This window comes from Pogona vitticeps, chromosome 2 (genome assembly GCF_051106095.1).
Source record: "Pogona vitticeps strain Pit_001003342236 chromosome 2, PviZW2.1, whole genome shotgun sequence".
NCBI lineage: Eukaryota > Metazoa > Chordata > Lepidosauria > Squamata > Agamidae > Pogona > Pogona vitticeps.
Genome location: NC_135784.1, coordinates 205,485,375 through 205,511,629, shown reverse-complemented (window position 1 = coordinate 205,511,629; position 26,255 = coordinate 205,485,375). Strand labels below are relative to the sequence as shown.

The following is a 26,255-nucleotide window of genomic DNA, read 5'->3' as shown; positions in this document are numbered from 1 at the left end:
TGGAGACTATCAGGGATGGGGACTCGCTGTCAAGTTGAACTTAAGGAGACACAATTTGTTTTTTGTTTGTTTGTTTGTTTGAATTACTTGTACTTGACGCACAACTCAGACCAAAAGTGTCAGAGCCTCACAAGCCTCAGACCTCCCCACACATATTCCACACAGAACCTGCCCAGCCCTTTCCTCTTTTTTTGGGGGGGGGGGAAGCTCAACTTTAATAGGGACTCAGGCTCGGGGCTTGCTACCAAGGGTTTGGACTTAAACCCAAAGACTTGCCAGCATCCCTGGAGACTGTTTATTCCAAAGAGGCAGCTATAGAGCAGAGAGACGATGGCTGACAGTTAAGCACAAAACGGCAAGTGGTATAATGTGAATTCAAGATGAGAGGCTACAAAAGTCAAACAGCCCTTTGATGGTACTATAGCAGCTCTTAAGAGCTTTGACTTTCCCTACTGCCTGAAAGGCCAAGCACAGCATTAATTAGCTAATTTAGAGGGGAGACAGGTGATTTATTTTTGAAGCCAGCTTGGAGCGGAAAGAAATTTGAATGGGTGGGGCATTACTACTTCACAAGTACCACTTCAAGGGCCATTTCGAGCATCGTCGTGGGTGAGGGGGGAGGTTTCTGTGCAAGAAGGATCAACTTTTAGATGTAATCAAGATTAAATTACATCTGAAACATACTTTTTGTTGCATAATGTTTGATCCCTCAATAGCAGTGAAATGTAGATTATCTGGAAGTGTTGTGGTATGTGGTTTATACCAGACAATGGAATTGTGCGGTCTCTGCCCTTCCCTGAATGGACATTTTGGTTATTACTGCCACATGAAGGCAGCTTCAATAGCTCACATTTCCCCGCCCATGTCTTATCATGAGAGGCAATGTATTCTCAGTAGAAGCAGCCCTCAGGCAGTGGCTTTTAGGGAGCTATTGAAAACATGAGAAGACATGGCTAAATCGATGACAGGGAACTCTATGGGAATTTCTGTCCAATCCAGTGAAGTTAATGAAAGCAATGAGCTTCTTAGGTGTATTCCATTCCTAATTAACAGAATTTAAACATTTTTGAAGGACCAAAGAGAGAGAGAGAAAAACTTTGGCCTTTCAACTCGAGGTTCCAGGATGAAGCAGATTATCTAGTTCTATTTCAGTCTGGCTTCAGGCCTGGCTATGGAATGGAGACAGCTTTGGTTGCCTTGGTGGATGATATACACTGGGAACTGGGCAGGGGAGGGTATCCCTGTTGATTCTCCTGGGCCTCCCAGCAGTTTTTGATACAATCAACCATGGTTTCTTTCTGGGTGCCTTCTGGGATGAGCCTGGGCGGGACTGTTTTACAGTAGTTCTAATCCTTCCTGGACAGCCAAACTTAGAAGGTAGCGTCGAGGGAATCCTGTTTGGCACCCTGGCCATTGGTCTGTGATGAGATGGGTTTTTGAGTTAAAATCTTTTAAGGAATATGGGTTTTGTAATTAAGAAATGAGCAAGAGAGGTTCCATCTTGTTTCTTTGTATAAAGTATCTTTGCTATGCTGACAGGTTGTTTTCTAGACGAGCAGAGAGAATGTTATTCTGATAGCCTGAGAAAAGGACTCGGTGTGATTAGATGGGAATTGTTGTGACTTTATGTGAAACCACAGTAAACCCAAATAACATCTGGGGTGTATGGGAAAGAAGTCATGTGGTGCAACAGGACTGTTTGCCTAGTAACGAACTCTGATTGGATGATATCGTGGGAAGGTGTGATAAGCCCTTGCCAGTTACTCTTGAAAAAGGAACTTTTTGCCTATGGACATTGTCATTCAAGACCGACTCTTCATTCATTTGTGACACATGGGACTAACCTGTACTATACTGGATTACCCTTGGACTTATGGGTTTTTTTTTTCTAAGGACTATGCATGGACTGTTACCTATAGAATATCCTTTATGGACTTCTTTTCTTGAAATACTTCATATGGACCATACTCTTGGACTTTCCTAAGAATAATGGGACTTTTACTGAATCTTTCTTTTTTGTAACAGTATTCTTGTTCTACAGGATCACTGAGGACTATAGCCTTTTTATAACCTACTTGGATTATTTTGTTTTTACTAATGAATTATTGGACTGGAACTGTTTTTATTCTTTTTAATGGCTTTTTGTGTTTTTGTAAGGTTTTTGAACACTTTTCTATTTTTCATGTTTTCTTTGCCTCACTACATCTTTGTAACTAAGCAGCACAATGCTAGTTTATTTGCTTTGGTCTAATTTGGCTTTGATACTTAGTAACATGCTTATTCTTTAATAAAATAAAGATTATAAAACTCAATTGGTTTTCTGAACAGTACACTTGTCATAGGGTCATCATGAGAGTACTGCCTCGGCCTAGCTTACTTAGAGTCCTGCCTGTGGTGCAAGATAAGTCTCAGGACTACAAAGCCCACATGGTTTTATTTCAGCAATAGAGAAAGGGCACAAGGGCATCTTATGTGGGCAGACCTGTAAGAGGGAGTGTTGTAGCATGGCTAGCTGAGTTTGGACTCACTCAGCCCATTTTAGCATGTGCAAACTCCTGATTGCTCTCTGTCCAGGCTTACACGTGTGTTTTCGAACCCGTGTTTGCTGACACCCCAAGGTTCAGTTTTGTCCCTCATGCTACTCAATATCTACATGAAACTGCTGGGAGAGGTTGTCCAGAGTTCTGAGGTTTGGTGTAATCAGTATGTGGATGACATCCAACTCTTATCTGTCATTGTGGGAATGGCTGATGGCCAGATTCCAAAAGATCTCCTGCATGGAGAACTAGTGCAGGGAAATCGCCCCAGAGGGAGACCACAGCTGCGATACAAGGACATCTGCAAGCGGGATCTGAAGGCCTTAGGAATGGACCTCAACAGATGGGAAACCCTGACATCTGAGCGTTCAGCCTGGAGGCAGGCGTTGCATCATGGCCTCTCCCATTTTGAGGAGACCCTTGTCCAGTAGGTCGAGGCAAAGAAGCCGTCCGAAACCAGCAAGATCTGGGAGCTAGATGGGGTACAGATTGTTTTTGTCTTCAGCATGGAAGGGATTGTCACTCTCGAATCGGCCTTCTCAGCCACACTAGACGCTGTCCCAAAATTTATTTATTTATTTTATATCCCGCCTATCTAGTCAATAGACCACTCTAGGCGGCTTACAGCAAGGGATGCAACAATAAAAACAACAGAATTACATAAAAAAAACTTTCGACAATTGGGTTAAACATTAGGAAAGAAAAGAGGAGGGGATCAGGAATTAACTAGGGGGGAAGGCCTGCCGAAACATTAATGTTTCCATACAAGTCCTCCATACAGAGCACGTTACCATAGTCTCTTGAGACTGAAGAATGGCTCATCTCTCATTTCATTTGAAGGCGGCTGTTCTATGCCTGTTGTCAGTAGTGGACTGATGAGAGTTTACAAACTGAAACTTAATCAAGTTAAGACAGAGGTGCTCCTGGTCAGTCACAAGGCAAATCAAGGGATAGGGATCCAGCCTGTACTGGATGGAGTCAGGTCTGCCGCTTGTGTATGCTTTTGTATTCAATATAAGATCTCAGCAGTGGCCAAGAGTGCCTTTGTAGTTAAAGCTGGTGCACAAGCTGCGCCCATTCCTTGAGCCACTGGTTCTTAACCTTGGGTTACTCAGGAGTTTTGGACTGCAACTCCCAGAAGCCTTCACCACCAACTGTGCTGACTGGGGTTTCTGGGAGCTGCACTTCAAAAGCATCTGAGTAACAAAGGTTAAGAACCACTGCCTTGAGCTATCCGATCTGGCCAGTGACACATGCCTTAGTTACATCTTGCCTGGATCACTGCAATGTTTTACATATTGTTACCTTTGAAGAGTGTTTTCAAACTTCAGTTGGTTAAAATGCTGCAGTCAGATTACTGACTGGCACTGGTTACAGGGAGCTTATAACTCTTAACGCAACAGCTTTATTGGCTGCCAGTCTGTTTCTGGGCCCAATTCGAAGTGCTGTTTATGACTTATAAAACCCTTTACAGCCTGGGTCCACAATATTTGAAAGATCGTATCACTCCGTATGAGGTGTCTTAGTTTTTAAGATCTTCAAGGAAACCCCTTCTGTGTATTCGTGAAGGCTTTCACGGCCGGGATCTAATGGTTGTTGTGGGTTTTTTCAGGCTCTTCTGAAGGTTGTTCTTCCTAACGTTTCACCAGTCTCTGTGGCTGGCATCTTCAGAGGACAGCAACCTGTGCACAGAGTGCTGTCTTTTTAGAACACAAACTTCACAGACTGCTGTCCTCTGAAGATGCCGGCCACAGAGACTGGCGAAACGTTAGGAAGATCCACCTCCAGAACATGGCCAAAGAGCCCGAAAAACCCACAACAACCATGAAAACTCCTGATTGCTCTCTGTCCAGGCTTACACGTGTGTTTCCTCTCAGTTCCACCACCTTCCCAAGCTTATTTGCTGGACATGAGAGGGGGCTGCTCCTAGGCTTTGGAATGCACTTCCCCAAAAGGCTAGGCTGGCCACCGACATCTCGACCTTCCATCATCAGGCAAAGGCTTTTCTCTTAAGACTTAGTTTAAAGCAATAAGTGGACATCTAGGAAACATTTATGAAAATTAGCAATTTTTAAATGTTTTTAAAGTGTTCGTAATCTTGTATTTAATACAGACTAGTGTTTTTTAATATAGTTTTTGCATAGTATTTTAAATTTATTAGTACTGTATAGTGTTAATGGTACTGAGCTACCTTGGGTCCCTTATGGGGGGAAAGGTGGTAAATAAATCGTACATCCCAGAGATCATACATCTGCAGCAACTTATTTTCTCTCTACACACAGCACCTGACTAGTACAAAAGGAGAACATGACCCTTGTGTCTCCAAGCTGAACTGATCCCATATCTGGCTTTACCAATAGGCTGAGACCAACAGTTGCCATAGGTGAGATGCTAGGAGATGTCTGTAAGATGTTTAGTAAAATGTTATAGGAGATTGCTGTTTACTATTGCTTTCCAACAGCAAGGACTGAAGAACAGGTCAACCACTGGCCTCTTATCTCTTCTTTCATTATGAAATAGTGGAGGGCACCATCTTGTTCTCTGCTTTAGACAGCAAAATGTTTTGGGTCATAGCTTGTTACTATTTGGTTTCATTCTGGTACTAACCCTTACTGGGATCATGTCATGTAGAATGACATGTTGAATTATGGAATCTGTTCTCTTTGCTTGAGAAGTTTATTAAATCTCTTGTTAAGTCTCCTGGGGGACTCTGTTATCCTAACCAGGTTCTGACACATGTTCACGTTGCAGCCGTCCCGCTTTTTTTTAACTACAGTGGGGTCTCTACTTAAGAACGTCCCTACTTAAGAACAATTCCACTTAAGAACAGCTCCATTTGCTAAATTTTGCTTCTACTTGAGAACAAAAATCCAAGATAAGAACAGGAAAAAAAACTTTCCTGCTCTTTTTTTAACCTTAGGTCATCTTAGGTTAAAAAAAGGTTCTCCCCCTAGTGGTAGAGTACGTATTAACCAGCTTTGCATTAGTTCCTATGGGAACTAATGCTTCAATGTACGAACGCACCTCTACATAACAAAAAAACAGCCAAAACAGATTAATTGGTTTTCAGTCCATTGCTTCAAAATTAGCTTCGTCAGAAGTGCTTTTAACACTGTTCCCTGACCTAAGGGGAAAAAAAAGAAAAAATATCCCCCTCTAGTGGTAGAAGGCGGAATAGCAGCTTCCCATTAGTTTCTATGGACGGAAAAGAGCAGATACCGATTAAATGGTTTTCAATGCATTCCTATGGGAAATGCAGATTCTACATAAGAACTTTTCCACTTGAGAACCACCTTCCAATACGGATTAAGTTCTTAAGTAGAGACCCCACTGTATGGTTTATACTGCTATGTAATCTTAGAACACAAACTTCACAGTTTTCAATAGTGGTGGGGTGTAAATGTATACATCAAATCCATAAACATTGCTCTCTTTGAAATTGTGGATAAACAAGCCAATGTTGTTTTCTGAAATTTATTACAAAGAAAAACTCAGTAAAAATGTTCGATCATGAACTTTAGAAGCCTCAAATGCCTTTGGGTTATTTTCCTATGAGCAGCAGTCTGAACTACTAATTTAAAGTACCTCCTGCATAACACACATAAGGAGTATATTAAAAACTTGGTTCTGATCCAGAAATATTGAGACTAATTTCATTGATACCAATGGGTCTTAAGCACAACACTCTTTGTCCATTAAAATATTGTAGTTCAGACAAAATATACAAGAACTGTCAGTAAGTTAAACACAGTACCTTATTATTATTTAAATACTCTGAGCCACGTGTGGTATTAGTACTTCATTTTTTCTACCTATGCAAGAGAGCATTTTTAGAATATCACAAAATATTCTATTCCCATTCACTATTCACAAACAGAGCTGTTATACTGCTGTGCTCCAAATAATTTAAACATACTTTAAGCCATAGTTAATCACATATAAATAAAATACATTATGAGACCTCCACGGGTTAGTGCTTTACACAGAACTCAGTTTCCTGATCCATTCTGCTGTTTTAACCGTTTTGACATTTTAAATCACTTGTAAAGTAGTGGTCCAAAGTAAACATGTAAACTTCTAATTTTGGAGAAATAGGGGGGAAAGTCTTGAATTGCCAGTGAGGGAACATCTGTAAAGAGGAACCAATGCAACCCTAGTCAACATGTGACTCCTTCCAACACTCTGAAGACAGAAAAGCAACCTTGCTGGATCTGACCAAAGGCTTATGTAGTGCCACCTACCTCTTTCCACAGTAGCTAACCACATTGATTCAGAAAAGAAGCCCTCAAGTAAGAAGGCAACTGCCTCCTTCTACTGCTGCCTCCCAAGAAATTTTACTCAAAGGAACACTGTTTTTTGCCGTTGGAGGTAGCTACAGCTGAAGAGGGTACTGGCAGCCTGATCCTCTGGGATTTTGTCTAATCCTCCCTTGGAAAAAACTAACTTAGTTACCATCTGCACATCTCTTGGCACCAGCTTCTTCCATTGGTTTCACTGGACTGAATCTCTCTGTTATTAAAAAAGAGAGTGTGCACAAACCATCTCTCCATCTACTTTCTCCAGAGCATGGAATAATTTAATACCCCTCTATCACACCTTGCCTGACCTTGAAATGGAAAAATGAAACAAAACTCAGAGGCTTTGGGCTTTCCATGCAGGGAAGATATTTCAGCCTCTCATTTTGGTTGTCCGTCTCCAGTTAGATACTACATTTCATGATCTGGGACAACCAGAACTTGGAAACAGGACTTTTTTTATTTACAATTCCCAGAATCCTCCAGCTAGGATGGTGAATAATCATGTTAGATGGGGGAAATCTTGTGATATCAAGAGGAAAATTTTCCAAGGACTAATACAGTACATAGCATTCCAAGTGTTTTTTTTCCTTTTAACTTTTCTCCATCATGGTCTCTGTGAACCCACACTTAGATGCATAAGAACCCAGTGTGAGTTCACAGATGGCGACTTGAAGACCCACAATTACACATAAGTAATACACAGTATTCCAATTTAGCCTTAGTGGAAATTGACATTTTCTCGATTAGGTCAGTTTGCCACAACATTTGATTCACAAAAAGCTGTTTGGTGTTGTATTTCCCTTAAACAGTTCATCTATACAGCTTCACTTTTAAATTTAGCCACTCTCAATTAGGGAAACAGGTATTTATAGTAGTGCACCAGACTGCTCCTATATTCCAATTTTATGGAACAATTTTTTTAGAACCATTCCTTTCCAAATGAACAAAGCAGCCCAGAACTGAGGATGACATCTGGGTGAAACACAAGTCAAATGACAACAAATACATTCCAGATTCCAGTGTCTTAAAACAGGTCAATACAGCTGAATGACTTCTTCCCATTCATCAATGGGCCACATCCCATTGGGCTGGACATTGGGTGGTGAGTTCTTCCAGTCCCACTCCTTCACAGGCATCTTCCAATCCTTACCATAATTCGCTTCGATATAATCGATGGCCTCACATGGTACACGAACTCTGAGTTCTATAAACTCAGTCCAACACAGAGTGAATTTGGGAAACAGGTACCTGCATTTTTAAAAAAAGGATGAAAGGGCCAACATGATACAAATTAAGATCTTGGCAATCAGTGTAATGTAAAATACAGTGTGGACAACCGACACAGAAATAACACTCTAATAAATCTATGTTTACAATACAGATCCTGTATCCATTCAGCCTCCTCAACCAATATAAATTTTGCCTACTAAACAATTCTTCATGATCTATATTATTTTGCATAATTCAGTCTGTTTCTGCTACTCATAGAAAGCGGGAAAGACCTAAGCATGCAAGCTTCATAATTTTTTGCACTTCAGATTCCAGAATTCATCAGGAATTTCCCCAGCCAGAAATCAGGGACCTACAGGCAAAACCTACAGGTTTAGGAAAGCTTCCTTAGCAACCTCCATTTTGGTTGGGAAGAAGAATGAAATGGCTGAGAAAGACTCAACTGCAGGAGAGCCAAAAGGGGTTATGGGACTGGTAATCCCTCTGCCGATTAGGCTCTGTATAGGATGCATCTTCAAAAAAACTCCTAGCAGTTCCAGAACTTCTTGAGATTCTTCTGCAGGTGAGCCTCTCCCAGACACTTCCTCCTTTCTCTCAGCCAAGACAGAGGTCACCAAGGACAGCATCTGAGGCCTACACCTGTAAGTGACTGAAAACACCTCTGAGAACTTTGATTTCTTACCTGTAGATCCCAGGATTCTGGCTGGAGGGAATTCCTGGTGAATTCTGGAGGTTGCAGTGCAAAAATCTACATAAGCATAGCATACTCAGAAAGAGCTATTCAGAATGCTGAAAGCTGGTACTGTACTCTAGACTTTGGAAATCATAGTTAACAACTCCTCTGGCTTCTAACATTTGAACATGCATTTTAAGCACTCCATTGTCATAAGGACTAGAACCCTTTTTTGCTGTTCTTGTTAAACAACAAAGAAAAGAAACCTTAGATTTTTCAGGAAGCTGAATTTTATAACCTAACCCTAAGGACATTTCTGAATCAAAATATAAATTGCCCTCAAATGACACACATTCCAAGATAAACTAATAAACCCTAGAAACAGAATCAAAAGTAAGCATAAAATTTGGAATAAAATATTACCAATCATCTAGTAATGGACAGAGCAAGTGAAATTACCTTGTGGCCCTAAAATTATAACACCAATATTTATTTAACTTACTTAAAATATTTTTACCCTGCCTCTCGCCTTAAAAAGGATCCAAGGCTGCTCACATCATTAAATGACAATATTTAAAAGCTAAAACAGTAAGTATACAAATATTAAAAAGAATCAAACAAATGGCACACAAAAAATGGTAAACGAAATCAACATCAAAATCAGATTCAAAGCAACAAGGCACAACACTCCATTTAAAAACCCTTCCCAGACAGCCAATAACTAAAGGAATGCCCGTCTGAAGAGAAATGTTGAGGCTGGTGACAGGTAAATGCGGTTCTCTCTCTGTGTATGTGTAGCCCTGGTGGATCCAGAGCTCTTCCACTACTGAACACTGCCCACCTCTACCTACTGCAAGTGCGAGTATAAATCCATCAACAACAATTTTTAGTAACTTCATACAGCTGAACAACTTGGGAAGGTGTGAATGAGCAAATGAATAAATATTGCCCCAAAGATTCAGCAACAGCCAAATACATTCAGCGGCTGGGCATAAAGAAGATACATTTCCTTCCTCTAAGTTGCCTTGAATTCTTTCTCAGCCCAGAAACAATGCAAGCTGCCTGCCACTCGTTCCAGCCTCTGCAGACTGCACTCCACAGACCTATTCCAGGTCATTGTCAGCAACGCAGAACTATTTCTTCTCTGACCAACACCAGTGAATGGATCACAATGAAAACAAAACGAGGTCTCAACAGCAGAGAAATGGTAGGAGGACAAAACAGCTTGCTAGAAAAGCGTGCTTAGGTTTTTATTTCTCCTTGAAGAAAATCAATGACTCCCACGTAGTACTGTAAGGTGCTCTTCTTATAGCATGGAATGATCAACAAGGTTTTTACAGTCAGAAACTAAGAGGGTGTAAATTGATTGATCCAATATGCTCGGGGGGGGGGGGGAGGACATTTCCTGATAATGGCACTCTTTCTTCGAAACCTTATTGAACTATATAGCACTTATACTAAAAAAATATTTTTCCTAGTTTCCTGTGTGTGTTCCAAGAGCACAATTAAGCATGAGATTTTCAAATTTCTCTCTCTCACACACACACCCACCTACCACAATTCACCAAAATTTCCCCCAAGCCAATATTTTGATGAGCCAAAAATCCAGGTCCTCAGAGGAGTTTCGGCACTCCCACCTGAAGGCAAGCAGTTCGATAGTAAGTGGGACTTCCTAGTCTTCCAGGGGAAGTGCAAGGGATTGTGGGACTGGTAGTCTGTTCATTAGGCTCTGTACTTGATGGCTTTCTAAAAGTGGCTGCAGAGAAAAATATGCTGGGACTCGCAGGTGTCTGCTGAAACTCTTCTGAGGAGTTAGATTTTTTTGGCTACAGCTGCCAGAATTCTAGCTGGGGAAATTCCGGGTGAATTGTGGCAGTTGTAGTGGAACCCCATCCATAAAGAGATTTATTGTTAAGTAATGCCACTGCTTTTAAAACTGTTGGTCCTTTTCCCATTACTTCAGGGACCAGTGACTAATCCTTAAATTTAGTTTCCCTCTGCAACACATTCCTTCCTTAAAGCAGTACTTTACAAAATTCTTGCCTTCAGGTAGTCCTTGCCACACTGACACAACTGCTCAGGAACATCTGTACATCTGCCATTGGCACTTTGCAGAAGATCTTGAACCTACAGTTCAATGGCAACAACATGGTCAGATTTGTAAGGCTCCACAACTGCTCACTCAGACCAAGGTCATGAGCTAGGACAGTGGTTCTCAACCTCTGAACCTCCACATGTTTGGGGCTTCAACATCCAGAATTCCTGATCGTTGGCAATCTTGGTAGGGCTTCTGGGAGTTGAAGTACAAAAACCTCTGAAAGGGAAAAGGGTTAGAACCACTGACTAAGGGGGGGAAAATGCACCCACCAAAGGAAGACTGGTAATGGTCAGCCACTTATTTTTCAAGAAACCTGTCCACACGTACTCTCCTTTCACTGAAGACAACCAAACCAAGAAACTTCTTATAAGTCCCTATAAATTTTCACAAAACACTGTGAAAGTGAAATGTACAACATGCAATTGTCTGATACTTGGTGGGCTGTTACTTCTGTATTAGCAGTAGCATACAGCTGCACCATGCCGCTTCTAAGATTATCACATTATAACATTTGTGAAGATTGCTTTCTTTCCCCCATAGATTGCCAAGTCTGAGCCATACTTGAATTTCTTGCCCGATTTGGCCTGAGTTCCTCCATTCCACATATGGTCATCCTCTTCATAGAAGAAAAATATATCAAGTTTCACATCGTCTCCTCCTGACTGAAATGAGAGCTCCAAACTATCTTCTACCTGTCGAGAAAACCCAAAAAGACATGTGCAATAGAACACAGAAAACATTATAGGATAAAGAAAAGTACTGACAACCGGCAGTACTGGCAGATATGACACCTTTGCACATACACAATTTGTATGAGGTTTCAGGATCAATTGGCATGTGTAATTCATCGTTTCAAACAGTGTGCCTAAATGGATCACTTCTGTTCTGAAGAATAAAAGGTGTGGAGTCCCAATTCAGAATCTACTTCTGACTGGGAGTTTCCTCCTGAAAAGCTACATCCTTTCCCAATTTTTCAGTAAACAATACTTTGTGGGAAAAGAGATTTTGATCTGGAAATTGGCATACAACCAGATCTTAATCAGGATTACATTTCAGTTTGACAATTCACTGTTGCTTTGGAAATAAGACTGGTCAGTTTAAGCACATCTAATGACTCAAACATATTCTACATAATCTTTGTACAAGAGAAGTGAAGAACAACACACTTCTGCACACCAATGTGCAGTCCAATGGAGTCCAATGACCCCAACCAAGGAAAACGAACACACTGAGAATAAAGACTACTTCTTTCATTCCACCTCTCAGGGACAGTCTAATACAAGGTACTGTCAGGACGTGGCTCGTGGCTCACCCTCGCACACAACTGTTATGTCAGGATTACTAGTGGAGAGACACTGATGTGTTATGTAGTAGAGTAGAGCATCATCCACTAGTTGTCTCGACCACAAAGCATTCTTCCGTAAACAGCCTGTTGTTGCACCGGTACGCAAGCACCTTGACAAAAGGATTATAAAGGACAGCAATGCGCCAGCTGGACAGTTTAATCCACTAACCTTGCCAAACTTGTGCTTTAGTGGTAATCCTGCCTTCTGAAATGCTGGAATCATATCCGACTTATAGTCTTGAATAAAAATCCCCAAATCCATATCTTTGCTGTAAGGAATAATATTGCACTGTCTATACCAACCTAAAAATATAGCAGATATATGAGCAATATGGCAAACATTCAAGGTATAAGTTATGTAAACTCTCCAGTTGGTACACTGTTGAGCACACAGAGGTTCCTAGCTTCCCAAGCCTACAGAGAGTGTGGCTCAGAAAGATAACATGCCAAAACATTTTGTAGGAACTGTGCAGAACTATTTCCAATTCAAAATGTTCAGCGTTTGCTATACCACAGAAGGTACATTCCAATCTTATACATTAAATTCTGATTAACAGAGAAGTACCCACGATTGTATAAAAAAGCCTAGGAATCAAGAGTGATGATTCAGGCCAGAGTTTCCTTTGGACCAGCCACCCATTCACAATCTGACAAGAATGAGATAAACACAATAATAACCCCCTCTTTTGCATTATCGGGCAATTAGTATTGACAGGCCGAGTGCATGCGATATGGCAGGATGACCCTATCTTGCATGCACTTTTCTAATCTCCCTTTGAGGCTGTTTAAGGCGACAGCCACTAAACTCTGCACTATATGTTAGAGGAACACACTTCCCTTTGGCCTGCCTTGACCTCTCTCTCACTCAGGTTCACACAATGTAGCACAAATGAACTCAAGTGCTTGAAGCGCATTTCCAAAATCTGTTTGGTTTCAAGAAGTTCCACCATAAATAAAGATCTCCTACTTGCATTTCCAGTAGATATGACTTATTTAGTTTACAATAGGCATCATATACATTTACATCATTGCCTTCCAACCGTTTCCCCTTTCCACATGTACCCCAAGAAAACGAGTGACATTCTTTCTGATGACATTCCCAGCTTTCAAAGAATACTGAGAAATTCAAGGCTTGAGTCTGCTTAATCATATATCACTTCCGGTACTCTGGTTTGCACTTCAGTTTCAGCAACATTTTCCAATGCTTATGGCTCATTTAATTTATAAACAGCACAATCCTACACAAACCTATCAGGGAGCAAGTCTAACTAACTGGCATAAACTTTCATGGACCTTACTATATTTTTTAAAATCCATGGAATAATGCAGACATATATACTGACTTTCCAAGGAAGCATTTTAGGAAGTGAAAAGCTAGAACCTGAAGAGTTGCTTAGGTCATGGAACAGCCTCTCATAGTGCCTGCTGGCATTTCTGATCTCTCCCCAACATTGTTTATTTGCTGGATTGATTCAATCCTCAACCCATTCAGCAGCCACGCTGGAACCAACAAAAATGCTCCAGCATCTAATGTGATCACCAGCTCCTTCCTTACCTAGGCATGTTCCACTGCTCAGCCAGAATCTCATTCCTAAGCCATTTAATGTCAGAGCAGCAAGGTGCAGCAACGCCTTGGCTTTTTTCCTGAATTCCACTGCATCGAGGGATGCGTCATCAGGGTACACCTAAAAGGACAGGGAAGACAGTCATGAATTTTCAGACTGTTCTGCTTAACGTCCAAATTACAAGTATATACACACACGAGAAGAAAAGAGAAGTTGAGAGAGAAGAGGAAGTTCACTTCTAAGTTTGACAAATCAGTTGTCTAGGATGTGTTAAACTGTGTAGTGAAAGGTGCAACACATTTAAAAAGTGAATCATCATTCCTGGAAGCTTCCAGGAACTGCAACTCAACATTTTATTAATTTTTTTTTACAGAAAACAATGATGGATGGAGACTGCAAATATAGTGTTATCTGGGAACAACTGGATAATGCGGCCAAAATGTTATTACTTTAGTATAGTAAGTCACAGTTAGAGTGGGCCAATTTGAATCAATGGAACTTACAATGGAGATGACCCACTAAATCCACACTGATTCAATGGGCCTACTCTAGTCCAGTTTACTGCACTAAATGACAGGAATTGCCTTGAACGAGTCGAGGCAACAGAGTCGGTTTTCCTGATATAATTAGATCTCTCCTTTCCAGTTACAAGTTGCTTTCAAAATTACAGAAAAAGATGGGCTGTAAAGACATTAGAAGAAAAGCTTATGTTAAACATTATTTTTATAAAGAAAATGTTATTTTTAAAAATAGAACTAAAGATAAGTTCTAAGTAACAAGACTTCCAAGAACATTTAGTCTTGCACTTACCAGCCTTTGAAAGCTTATAAAAACTGATGCCACCACAGACAAAATGTTGCCCTTTAGTGGGGTAAATGAGCAAACTTATAACAAAGTCCAAAAACCTTTGATTCCAAGCCCCATCAAAAACTGATTGGCAAAGTACACATTCCCCTTATTGCTGCTCCTTACAGTCATCTGTAAAGAATTTCTGAACGTTCTACAAACCTGAAGGTACCTTTCAATTGTGGCAAGAACCTTTTATAAAAATCCCAGCTATTCTCTTCTCCCTTCCTGCCATGTTTCAGAAGGCACAGCATGGTCTTGTCTCCTATACAAATACATTACTCTTTGTTACTGTATTCTCATCCTGTGGCGCCACCAAGTGTTAAGCCACACAGTAATTCTTAATGCAATCATAGTAAGCTTTGGCTACAGTATTGTGCTCAACGTTTGCCTGACTGTATATTTTCCTACTTTAAATTTAAGCTGTTGGTAGGCAGTAGGAAGGACAAATTCAGTAGGTTTCATCCAAGGTAAAGAAGGTGGCTGCCAAGTTGAAGCAAAAAGGCTTGTGTCTGTGGGCCCTCATGTTCTCTGGCTAATTAAGCAAGACCAACCTTGGGACCCCACGTGTTTTTGAATTACAACTCCCAGAAATCCTGGCCAACACAGCTAGTGGTGAAGGCTTCGGGGAGTTTTAGTCCAAGAACATCTGGAGACCCAAGGTTAGGACTCTTGACAGAGAGAAAAGTATGCCTGAAGAAGTTCACTGGATCCAGGGTTACAAATCTGCTTTATGTTCCTCACAATCCTAACCATCTGAATGGAGGGAGGATATAATCCTAACAGATATTGAAATAATAGCTATTTTGGTCACTGAAAAAGAGTTTGACTTTCAAGACATTCCATAGGAGTCATCTAAGCAAAGGTAAGCCTGCGTTGAATGTCTCAGTACAAAGTTACAGCAGAGGAATAAAGGCCTTCCCCCATATGTTTTTTTGGAAATACTGTGTATCCCCATTTCAGTGGTTAACTCTGACAAACATAACCATTTACAGTGGGGTCTTGACTTGAGAACTTAATCCGTATTGGAAGGCGGTTCTCAAGTCAAAAAGTTCTCAAGTCAAATCTGCATTTCCCATAGGAATGCATTGAAAACCATTTGATCCGTATCTGCTCTTTTCCGTCCATAGAAACTAATGGGAAGCTGCTATTCGGCCTTCGACCACTAGAGGGGGACATTTTGTTTCTTTTTTTCTTAGGTCAAGAAAGGTTCCGGGAAGGCAGGGAAAATACAGTCCAGGCAGTACAGTACCAGGCAGTCCGAAGACTGTCTCCCAATCCACTCTCTAAATGCTGGGAGGAGTGAGGAAGCAGACAGGCACCCTTTTCACTGGCCAACAGTTAACTGAAAGTTCAAATTTTGCACTTTCCCTGCCTCCCACATGGTTTTTTTTAGTTCTTAACTCAAATCTAAGTACTTAAGTCAAGTCAATATTTTCCTATGAGAGTGGTTCTTAAGTCAAAATGTTCTTAACTCAAGCCGTTCTTAAGTCAAGACCCCACTGTAGCAGAAAAAACACACAGAAAAAAGAAAGCAGACAATTAATGCTGCACTTAATGTTCTCATTTTGGAAATACTACTACTTGTTAACCACTTACCTGGAAGAAAGATCGAGCTTCTTTGTACCTACATTCAACAAACCGAGAGTTGAGGATTTCTTCTAGGAACTTGGATGGCTCTTTTGGAATCTGGACCATTAACCCATCAATAGAAACATTCAGTAGTTCTATCCTGTTATGAAAGGAAAGACAGTATAATATTCTTCTGATCAGAAACTCTTATCAAACTACTGCCAAGCTCACATCACTGAGCTGACAAAACAAAAAGGAAAAAAAACAGCAATGCAGTGGTTGCCACCTGAGATACATAAACAGAAAAAGCTGCTTGTTCATTTTTATATAAAGTCTCCAACTCTACTTCATCTATTCCTGGCAACAAAGGATTCTGAAATATTTCAGCCTATTTATGGTAGTCAGTGGCAACCTGAAACATGTGTGTGCTATTTTAAGTTATCTTAAATGAGAGCAATTTAAAGCTTTTCATTTGAATATGGATTAAAGCCGATTTTACAATTGTGCAATGTTTATTATTTTAACTGCAGACTGGGAGGACACAGCACACAGAAAATAAATAAATAAAACAAGAAGTGAAGGGACAGGTTATGTTATACTGTGAACCAACTGAATTGCTTTAATTGGATGGATTGACTGCTCCACTACACCAGAGACAGCTCGCTGTATGTAGAATAGAAGGCAGCATTCTCACGGTAGAAATATGTGCCTTTCCTAGGGCAGAGTGATTAGTATTTTAGTATTTTAGAATAGCACATAAACAGATTTTTAAAATTATTTTTCTGTTCTATCCCAAAAACAGTATTCAGAGGTACAAAACCCTTTGAGTTTGAGCTCTGCATATTGAACCTCCAATCACTGGAACAGCTAACAGGCATAGTTGGATAATTCCCTTATTTAAAGATCTGTTTTAATGTCTGCCTTGTCGCTACAGCCCAATAATGTCACTAGCAGTAAAAGAGGAGAAGAAAGAGAATAATGTTGTCATGTTACGTGTACTAGTGAAATGTAAAACTTTTTCATTAAGGAGGTAGTTGTCTTCAAAAGTGTTCATAACTGATTTCATCTGCACTAAAGAGATAGCACGAGGCAAATATAGCTATAAAACCTCAGAAATCAAAAACAGTAAAAAAATGCTCCTAAGTAATCACACTGAGCTTTAAAAAAATTCATCTTACTTCTCATAGGCTCCAGGGTAGCGGCCAAACTGTAGCTTCCGGAAAGGTGCAAACTTCCGATCCATGTGTGGTTTCAACCGCAGTGGTCCATGCCAGAGGTAGTTGCCATTCCTCTCATAAAAAATCACAAGATGGATGACATGAGTGGCCAGTCTGAAGATGTAGTGCAGGGGTATCTCAGTCCCAGAGAGGTCATCCATCCCTTCTAGGCGGGGATCCTTGCTCTGTATCTTCAACCACTGGAATCCCACTCTTTCAGCAGCTCGAAACAAGCCCACCTACAATGGACACACAGCTTTCGAGTTCCATAAAACTAGAGTCCTACTTCAGAACACCCTTGTTTGACAGCTGATGCAGAAACAGGACCTGACAGGGCAGAAACATCATGCAACGATCTCACCATCTCTATAAATTGTTCTTCACTATCTACAACCAAGCTTGCATCTGTCATTTCTTCCACTGTTTACACAAATTGAACTACCCAAGCATGCTCCAAGCTCAAAAATGCTCTTGGAAAAAATCAGTAAATATATATTATTCTGTCAACTCCATTCAGCTTATTTGGAACCGTCTATCTTGAAGGGAGTTTCCCCCCCCCCCTTGACTAATTTGCTCACTGCAAAAGATTCTGGGACACATACGGCATTCAAATAATTTGATCAGATCACTTAGGTCTCACTGTCACCCCATCACTTCGGTCTTTCCTTCTCAGAGTTCTCCTCCTCCCTCAATCTCCATGTTCCTTCCATTTCCACTTTGCTCACTCGTCGTTCTTTGCAGGCAGCACTACCTCTCCTACCTCTTGCTGAAGAGTCCTGAAGTCTCCTGCTTAGTGACTGAAAATTGCACTACGGACAGATGTAGATGAACTACAGTTCATGGTTGCAATGGGTCATGACATCATTTCCAACTTAAGGCAACCCCAGTTGGATTTTCAAAGTATGCGACGTGTTCAAGATGTGGCTTCCCATTTACACACCCAATGAGGAATTTGAACCCAGATCATGAACCCTATGCAACACTATCTGTTACACCACATTACTTTTCTAAAATTAATCAATCAATTAAAAACAACAACTCTGATGTGCACATATCTAGTATCTTCTTGGCTGGACACTAGGTTTGAGGTTGGAACTACAGCACAGATAGAGACAAACTCCCTCCTTTATTATGACTGATTTCTGTTTCTGAATTCCTTGGTGTTTTCTGTAATAAAAACCCACCATAAACAGCCAATATAAATATGCTCATATAGAAAATCAATGCTGGGTAGCTTTCCTCCAATGCTAGATAAAATGAATTCTATTCTTCCTGTACTTAATATTTTTAAAGTTTCTGAAATATCTTTCTCCCAAGTTAGGCAGCAAGACTATCTCCCATGTCTATGAACATTCAATAGTATTTAGTCTCCTTCTCAAAATCTCCACTGGCTTTACACATTTTGACACATGCCACTCAATCTATTTTTATATGCATTTCTACCAGTTAGTTCCTTTCTGAACAGTGATGTTATTTTTGAGACAAGGGAAAGTTACACAATGGCCTGACAGCAAGGCGAGTAGAACCTGCAGCAGCAGCAAAACATTTCAAGATTCCCTAAAGACCAAAAGAAAGGGGTGCCATCTTCAAATGTGAACAATTGGACCATCTTCCGAGAGGGGTCTTGTTTGCCCAGCAGTAAGGCTGCTATGTGGCTTCTTCTTATCTCAAAGATTGCTGGGCAATGCATGGTGACTCTCAGTATTCCATCCAGACATTAAAACTGGTTAAACAGCTGTAAGCCCCCTCATGGCTATGTAAAGCTGTAGGGGATCAACTTACTTCTGGTTTCCAGGCTTTGTCCAACAGTGCAAACGTGGTGTAGTCGCGCGGAACACAGAAGTACTTGCATTCTGACTGGCCGCCATCAGTGGAAGTCCGGAGCTGTCCCAAGTCTGTCTCTATCAGCCCCAGAAGCAACGGATCGATCAAGTGCACAGCTATGTTATGACTAGACATCAGACTCAGGAATTTCCTAACCACATACTGTTGAAGGAGACAGAGAGAAGAAAAATACATATTAACAGTGGAACATTTCTTTGAGAGCTACCTTTAAAAAAATGTTTGTCTGGGACAACAGAAGCTGCCTCAGGCTGCATCAAATCCATGATTCATTTAGCTCAGTAACCCTACACTAGGGTTCCAGAGAGCCTCCCTTTAACACTCACAACAAACACAAAAAGATTGTGCAAAAGGCATTTTCACCATAGTTTCATGTCTCTTAGTTTATTTTAGGTTGTGGGAGGGGCAAAGTTTCAAAATCAGAGTCAATGTCCAGTAACTTATGGTTCTGAACAGTAGTCCCCAACCCTTTTAACCCTGTGGACCAATTTAGCGTGCATGGGGGCGTGTCTGCGTGCATGGATGCAGTGGGCCTCTGCATGTGTCCGTGTGGTGTTTGTGTGCATCCGTGTGTGCATGCGGGGGGCGTCCATGCATCCATGTATGTATGAGGGAGTGTGTATGCGTCCATACATGCGGGAGGGTGGGAGATCTGTCTCCACGGTCCAGTCCTGCCAAGGCCACGGACCAGCACCGATCCACCCCTGGTTTTGAATAAGGCCCCTGGGCATAAAACAAATGTGCAAATGTGTCACAAAATAAATTATGGGGGTATTAATTACAGGCATAGGTACAGGGCCCCAAGGTTCCAGATCTCTGGAAGCTGCCTGCCCTGGCCTAATTTGTCCAACAATAGCTCTAACAGGGTTTGCAGAAAGGATAGGACCTGGCCCATGCTGCAGACAAAGCATATACTCCACCATGAAGCTATCTACACTGTCACTAATGGATATAATTCTAATTGTCGCCATGAGAGAAATAACTGTTTTAGGGTTTACCCAAAGACTAAGGTAGGTGAAACCAACTTTCAGTCTGGGTTTCAAGGAGGCTACTGAGAATTACAAAGTCCACTGAAAAGAAGTCTGTCCAAGATGTTTAGGAAGAATTAAAATCAGAATAAAAAGAGAAATGCACTTACCCATCGACTACTGTCTTGCCCCACTTTGCTCCCTTTAATTTTCGGGAAAACAGCTCCATTCTAACATAACAAAACAGAACAATAAGAATAACAGTGCTATTTTTTTTATAACTTTTCAATATTAAATTCAAATATTTCTCTAATTCCTTCAAAAACTTTACTCCATACCTTTCGTATCACTTGACAATTCCACCAGAAATCCAAATATGTACCCACTTCTTTATCACATCTCCAACATTTCTAAAGAGTACTTAACATCTATAACATTAAATTTTTCCTGGTGTTAAATACCATCTACACACTATTTTATAATCATGTTCTTTTATTTAGATTAACATATTTTTAAAACTCCTTCTATTCCAAATTTTCTTCCAATCTTCTTTGTTTATCTTCCCTAGATGTGTATCCCACATTATTTTTAGCCTTTCTAACTGCCCTCACTTCTATCAAACTTCTAGAAATTATACAATTTCTTCCTTTTCACTTTCTCTCATCTATCTTATTGTCCATAATTCTTAACTAGTTTATTACCTAATATTTACTGATATTTGGCAATCTTAAACCTCCTTTTTTGTGATACCATATCTTTTTATTTAGTCTTGTTTTCTTCCTCTGCATTACAGAATGCATTTAAGATTCTTTGTAATTTTTTTTCAATTCTTGTTCTGAACATCTAAGGGGGATCGGATCGTCCAGAACAAAACAAAAAAATTGGTAATATTTTCCATTTTACAAGGTGCAATTTTACCAAACCAAGATAATTTCATTCTTTTGCAATTCTTTAACTTATTCTTTACTTCTTTCTTTATTCTATCCACATTTATTTTCTCTAAGTCTTGCATATTTTTTGCAGTTGCTACTCAAATATCTAATACTCTGATACATTAAATTTAAATGAGTTTTTCCTTTTTTGGTATTTCTTTTCTAGAATAACTGCACAGCATCACTTCAGATTTGTTCCAATTTATTGTTAGCCCACTTAATTCTCCAAATCCCTTTGAACGTTTTTGTGTCCTCTCTATGACTGCTATTGGATTTTCTATTGTCAGCAAAGTAGCATCTGCGAAGTTTATCTCACATTTCTGTCAGTTTCCAATCCCCTTTATTTCCTCCTCCCTTCTTATTGCATTCACCAATAAACTCCATGATTAATGCACCTGTAAAATCTCCAAGGGCACATTTTCATCTGACAGCACCTGCCCCAGTCCCTCTATCTTGTGCCATCGGTGCACGTGACGGCTTTACAAAAAGGACACATGACGTTTCTGCCCCAAAAGCTTACAGTCTAAGACAGAGAAACAACTAAGAACATTGATGAAAATAGTGGGTAGTACATGATTATCTCAATGGCCCAAGCCCTGGTTTAGTTACAAGTACAGGGACTACAGGGCTGAGCCAAACACTTGCCAGAAAAAGTGAGTTTGGAGGGACGACTATAAGGCAGGAGCTGACACTGAAATCTGCCAGGAAACAAGTCTAGGTATAGAGGTGGCTTGCAAACATTAATCTCATTGACAATCCTGAGATGGGCAAGGCTGCTGTCATTTTCATTTGAAATTCCCTGAAAACAATACGCAGCGTGAATGTGTTACAAACATAGGCCAAAATCCTCTTGTATAACTATGCCAAAGACATAAATCTTTTAGAGTTGAAATGCCCCAAGAAACCTCTGCAGACATTATCTGTTGCACGCTGAGACAGAGTTACAAGACGACTTTAACCACAGCCATTCTCACTGGGGCCCATATAGTCCCCTGGTACATCTGAAGGGCGCCTCAGAAAGATTTTCCATTCTTTTTCTAAACATCTATTTCTGTTGTATTCTTGTTTGACATGGGGTCCAGAAACCTAAGAAGAAAGCGCCATGGACCAAAAAAAAAAAAAAAAAAAAAAAGAAGTTGAAAATGGCTGTCCCAGAGAATGATCCAAAAGGGGCACTTCAAGAGTTCAACGACAAAGGTATTTATGAGATATTTATACTTTATGCATTGTTTAAAAATGAGTTTTGTCATCTGATCATTTTAAAATGTCTTGGATATTAATCGATCAAATCCGAATTTTTGTGTGTGTGAGAAAAAAAGCATATTTTAAGAGCAAACACTGCTTGAATAAATGAGACAAGACAGCCATGACTACCTTAATCGAGGCACAATCAGGCCTGATTCCAATCTCTTGCTGAAATGATGCATGTGTACTTTGGCATCACCTTAGAAAATGCACTCTCCCATACAGACAAAATACTGTAGGAGTATTAACAACTCCTGAGAAGGTGCTTACCACCCACAGTATTTGTAGCACCCGTATAAAGAAGTTACACGAAGGGGAAAAAAGCAGGAGTGCTATAGTGATGTGAGAAGAGTGTTAATTGATTAGTAGATGGAATACAGTCTGTAGTCCTCAAAGAAACACAAATTGGTGTCGTGTTGCTTTCATATTTTGCAATACGCAAAGAACTGCTGTGCAATGAACTGAAAGGGTCTGTCAACAACACATTTAACAATACTCCCCGGAAAGAACACTTACATTTGACAAATGTAAAAGCATGACTCTGAATAAAAATCAAGATATACAGGGCAAACCAATGTAACTTTCTCTATGCTCTCTCAGACTTAAGCCTCACTGTACTCAGTACAACTTATTCCTTTTGAAGTGTCCTTAAAATGCAAACTTAGTTTGAAAACTAACTAGGGCAGTGGAGGCAAACCTTTTTCGGCTCAAGTGCCCAAAATGAGGGGGTGGGGAAGAAACTAGTGGCTGCTGTGCCGCCCGGAAGACCAGAACTGGAACAGGAAGTGGCAATTTCAGGGAGAATCATGGGGACAGACAGCAAGTTAAAGGGGGAATCATGGGGATGGGCAGGAAGTTAAAGGACCCAGAACAGGAAGAGAAAAGCGGAATCCCAGCTGTAGCCACTTTAAAAGGTTTGTCCCATACCAGAAGAAAGGGCTTCGTGTGACAGCTGTGGCACGCGTGCCATAGGTTTACCATCACTGAACTAGGGCCTTTCACAACATCAGCATGTATACCTGTGAAATGTAGTGAAAGCAAACCGATTCCAAACAACAATTCTAGAAAACAAACTAGGAATGTGCCAGCATTCATTCCAAAGCTCCACTGCACTTTGACCAGCAAAAAACGAGACTGTGAATAAGAATTTCAAGATTCCAAATTTTAACCATGTTTCTTTCATACAAGCCTTACTTGTTCCACTGGGGTTTGCTACCAAATAACTATTCTTTCAACTGTAACCATCATCATCATCATCATCATCTTAGAACTGCAGTGTTGGAAGGGACCCTACGGATCCTCGTTCTTTGTTTCTACCACACAAGGACAACATAATGTAGTTCATCAAATAACATTTTTGAACAGTATAAACACTTCTTTAATTTAGTCATGCTGAACCTTGGGTTGATTTGATTTTTTAAACCAGGAGCTGGAACAATTCTTACCTTTGGAGACAAATAATACTTATAATAGTACAACTGAAACAAGAGGAAGACTGAGCTTGTCAACGTTAGAAGGCCCAAAACTAAGTTCTTGTTAATTCTCTGCATTAGTCTTCAGGGTTCTTTTGACCGTTATTTAAAAGCAGCAGCCTGGACTTTTTCATCTTTGCAGGTGACTTATTATGTATCTCTGCTGTGGAAACAAAGATGAGGAAAAATTTTTTAAATTTGAAACATTTCAGTATTTTGACACTATTTATAAAGAACTGTTTATTACTATCCACTTTACTCCAATAACCAACTCACAACATCATTTTACTTGGCAACTCAAAAAATAATGACATTAATATACAGTATAGTATAAGACATTGAAAATGACATGCAATTCAAACACACATTACAAAACAAAAAGGACCTAGCTATATATGAAAAATAATTCATTTTAAAAGCCAAGAAACCAAGGTTAATTCACCGTCAAAGGACCTTCTTCAACTGAAAAGGTAAAACGACATCAGATGAACTTTTTTTTTGCAAAGATCGTTGCATATCCAGGGTGTCACCCTTCCTCTGGTTATTCACCTCTCTTCATTGGACAAGGTACTTATGGAAAATACAATATAATCCTTGTGTGAGTGTTCACAATGTTAAAGAAAAATAGAACACCCTACATTTTAATTCTTTTCAGGATTTCTACACTTGTTAATAAAACAAAGAAAAACAAATCTTTGACTGTATGGCACTAGATACTATATAATAAAGTACATATAGTTAAGAAAGAGGGGCACAAAGCCTCTGAAGCCAGTCACTTTTCAGACCTTTTGACAGGAAAAAAAAAACTTGAAAATTCTGGCGTTAATCTTTGTCAAAGGACAAACGCGACCCGCCTAGACACAAGTGCCTACATGAACATAAAACAAGCTACATCTGAAACAAGGAATTCCAGACTTCCCCACTGTCAGAGATCCAGGCCATTTATTTTATTTATTTATACTCTACTTTTCTATGACAAAACAGTGTTCCAGGCTTACAATCTTCATAACTGGAATGAAAAACATGAAACCAAACTTAATCACAGAAGCATTAAAATCCACCAAGAAGAATGCCATCATAATTGTTAAAGTCAAAACAATACAGCAGAGCAGATTAAACAGGCGTCTTTCCATCTTTCTTAAAAGCAGTCTGGGTGGAACCAGATTGCAATGCTGAAGGGATTAAATTAAACTTCCATCTGGAGCCTTCTCCTCAGTGCCTGTTAGGTGGACCTCTGCCACCCTTGGGTCTGTCCTGAGGATCTTAAGACAGGCTCATCATGAGACAGGTAGTCCACTGTGAAACAAGACAAGATTCTTCTTCTGACGAACCCTGAAGAGCAAAGTAGAAGAAGCAGCACATGCCACCAACCTATCTGACAATAAATACCTCCTCACACTAAGCAAGCCTCTCAGGAACACAGGGGATTTCCACACAAACTGTTTACACCAGCAATTCCTTTTTTAAAAAAATCAAGTCCACTGCGCGCATCTAAACAAAGCAAAAATCCAATTACTTACCTCCACCACCGATATCCTTCCTTCCTCGTCCCTCTTGATGCCACCAGGGCAAAGACACCTTTTTATTTCGCTTTTTTCAGCGTTGTGCTTGGGAATATCACACTGCCACCAGTGGACTCAAGGCGGTTGAGGCTACAGAGACAACGGCTGCTTCTCGAACAGGTAGATGATAGGTGCCTGCAAGAGGGGGCGGTCAAAAGTGGAAAGCCGCCTTGGGTCCGTCTTTAAAGAGAAAGGCGGATTAGAATACAGTACTTTAAACAAATAAGGGTTTTATTCTGGAACCATATTCAGGAGGAACTTCAATATCCCTGTTACGCAGCCTGTATACCGGAACATCATCATCATCATACTGGGCGCTAAAAGGTGAGCAAGAGAGGGAAGGAAGCAGTCCCTGTCTCTACACCACCACAACAAAACACACACACATACACAGAGCGAGGCGCCAAAGCCTGTCCACGACACCCTCCGCCTCTCTCCCTCCCCGATTCCCGTTCCTCTCACCTACTGCGCCACTGGCCAAAACCTCGTTTCTCCCCAAAGCCAAGGGAGCCTGGCTTCTTACAGCAAACCTTAGGCGAGCCTACTCTTTACGGCATCGGCGACTTTGCGACGAGGATTGCTATAGAAACGGAAGAGGAAAGCGCCTCTCTCCTAGTATAGCTCTATGGTTAAATACAGCCCACCTTACCTCACTTCCGGCTTGTGTTGTAACGCCTCGGAGTAGCGAAAAGGGTGGCAAGGTGGAAGGCAATTGCCACGCCCCCTCCCTCTCACGTGATAACTAACGTGTTTCGCTTGGGGGCGAGACTTTTTTCGGCCCAGGCAAAAGCATTTGACTTTTTTTATGGCGAATGGTGGCCGTTTTTCCAAAAGGCAGGTTGAGCTTCGGCCA

At 40.6% G+C, this 26,255-nt stretch overlaps 1 protein-coding gene across 7 annotated transcripts; it reads right to left on the bottom strand.

The window, feature by feature from the left end:
* Positions 1-5,997: 5,997 nt before the first annotated feature.
* Positions 5,998-26,016, bottom strand: FKTN (fukutin). Of its 7 annotated transcripts, none has more exons than XM_078384844.1 (12): positions 25,865-26,012; positions 25,361-25,537; positions 24,283-24,410; positions 23,814-24,003; positions 20,362-20,421; positions 19,164-19,367; positions 17,343-17,620; positions 16,192-16,324; positions 13,737-13,866; positions 12,351-12,484; positions 11,398-11,528; positions 5,998-8,083 (listed from the first exon to the last, which is right to left on the bottom strand). In XM_078384844.1, exons 4-12 carry the CDS (start codon positions 23,916-23,918, stop codon positions 7,870-7,872), a joined length of 1,389 nt encoding a protein of 462 aa, XP_078240970.1. In that variant the 5' UTR covers positions 23,919-24,003; positions 24,283-24,410; positions 25,361-25,537; positions 25,865-26,012; the 3' UTR covers positions 5,998-7,869. The 7 variants fall into 7 exon arrangements, with proteins under 7 accessions (XP_078240970.1, XP_078240971.1, XP_078240972.1 ...); XM_078384845.1 differs by having other exon boundaries at positions 23,814-24,000; positions 25,865-26,005; XM_078384846.1 differs by having other exon boundaries at positions 25,793-25,960.
* Between the last annotated feature and the right edge of the window lie 239 nt (positions 26,017-26,255).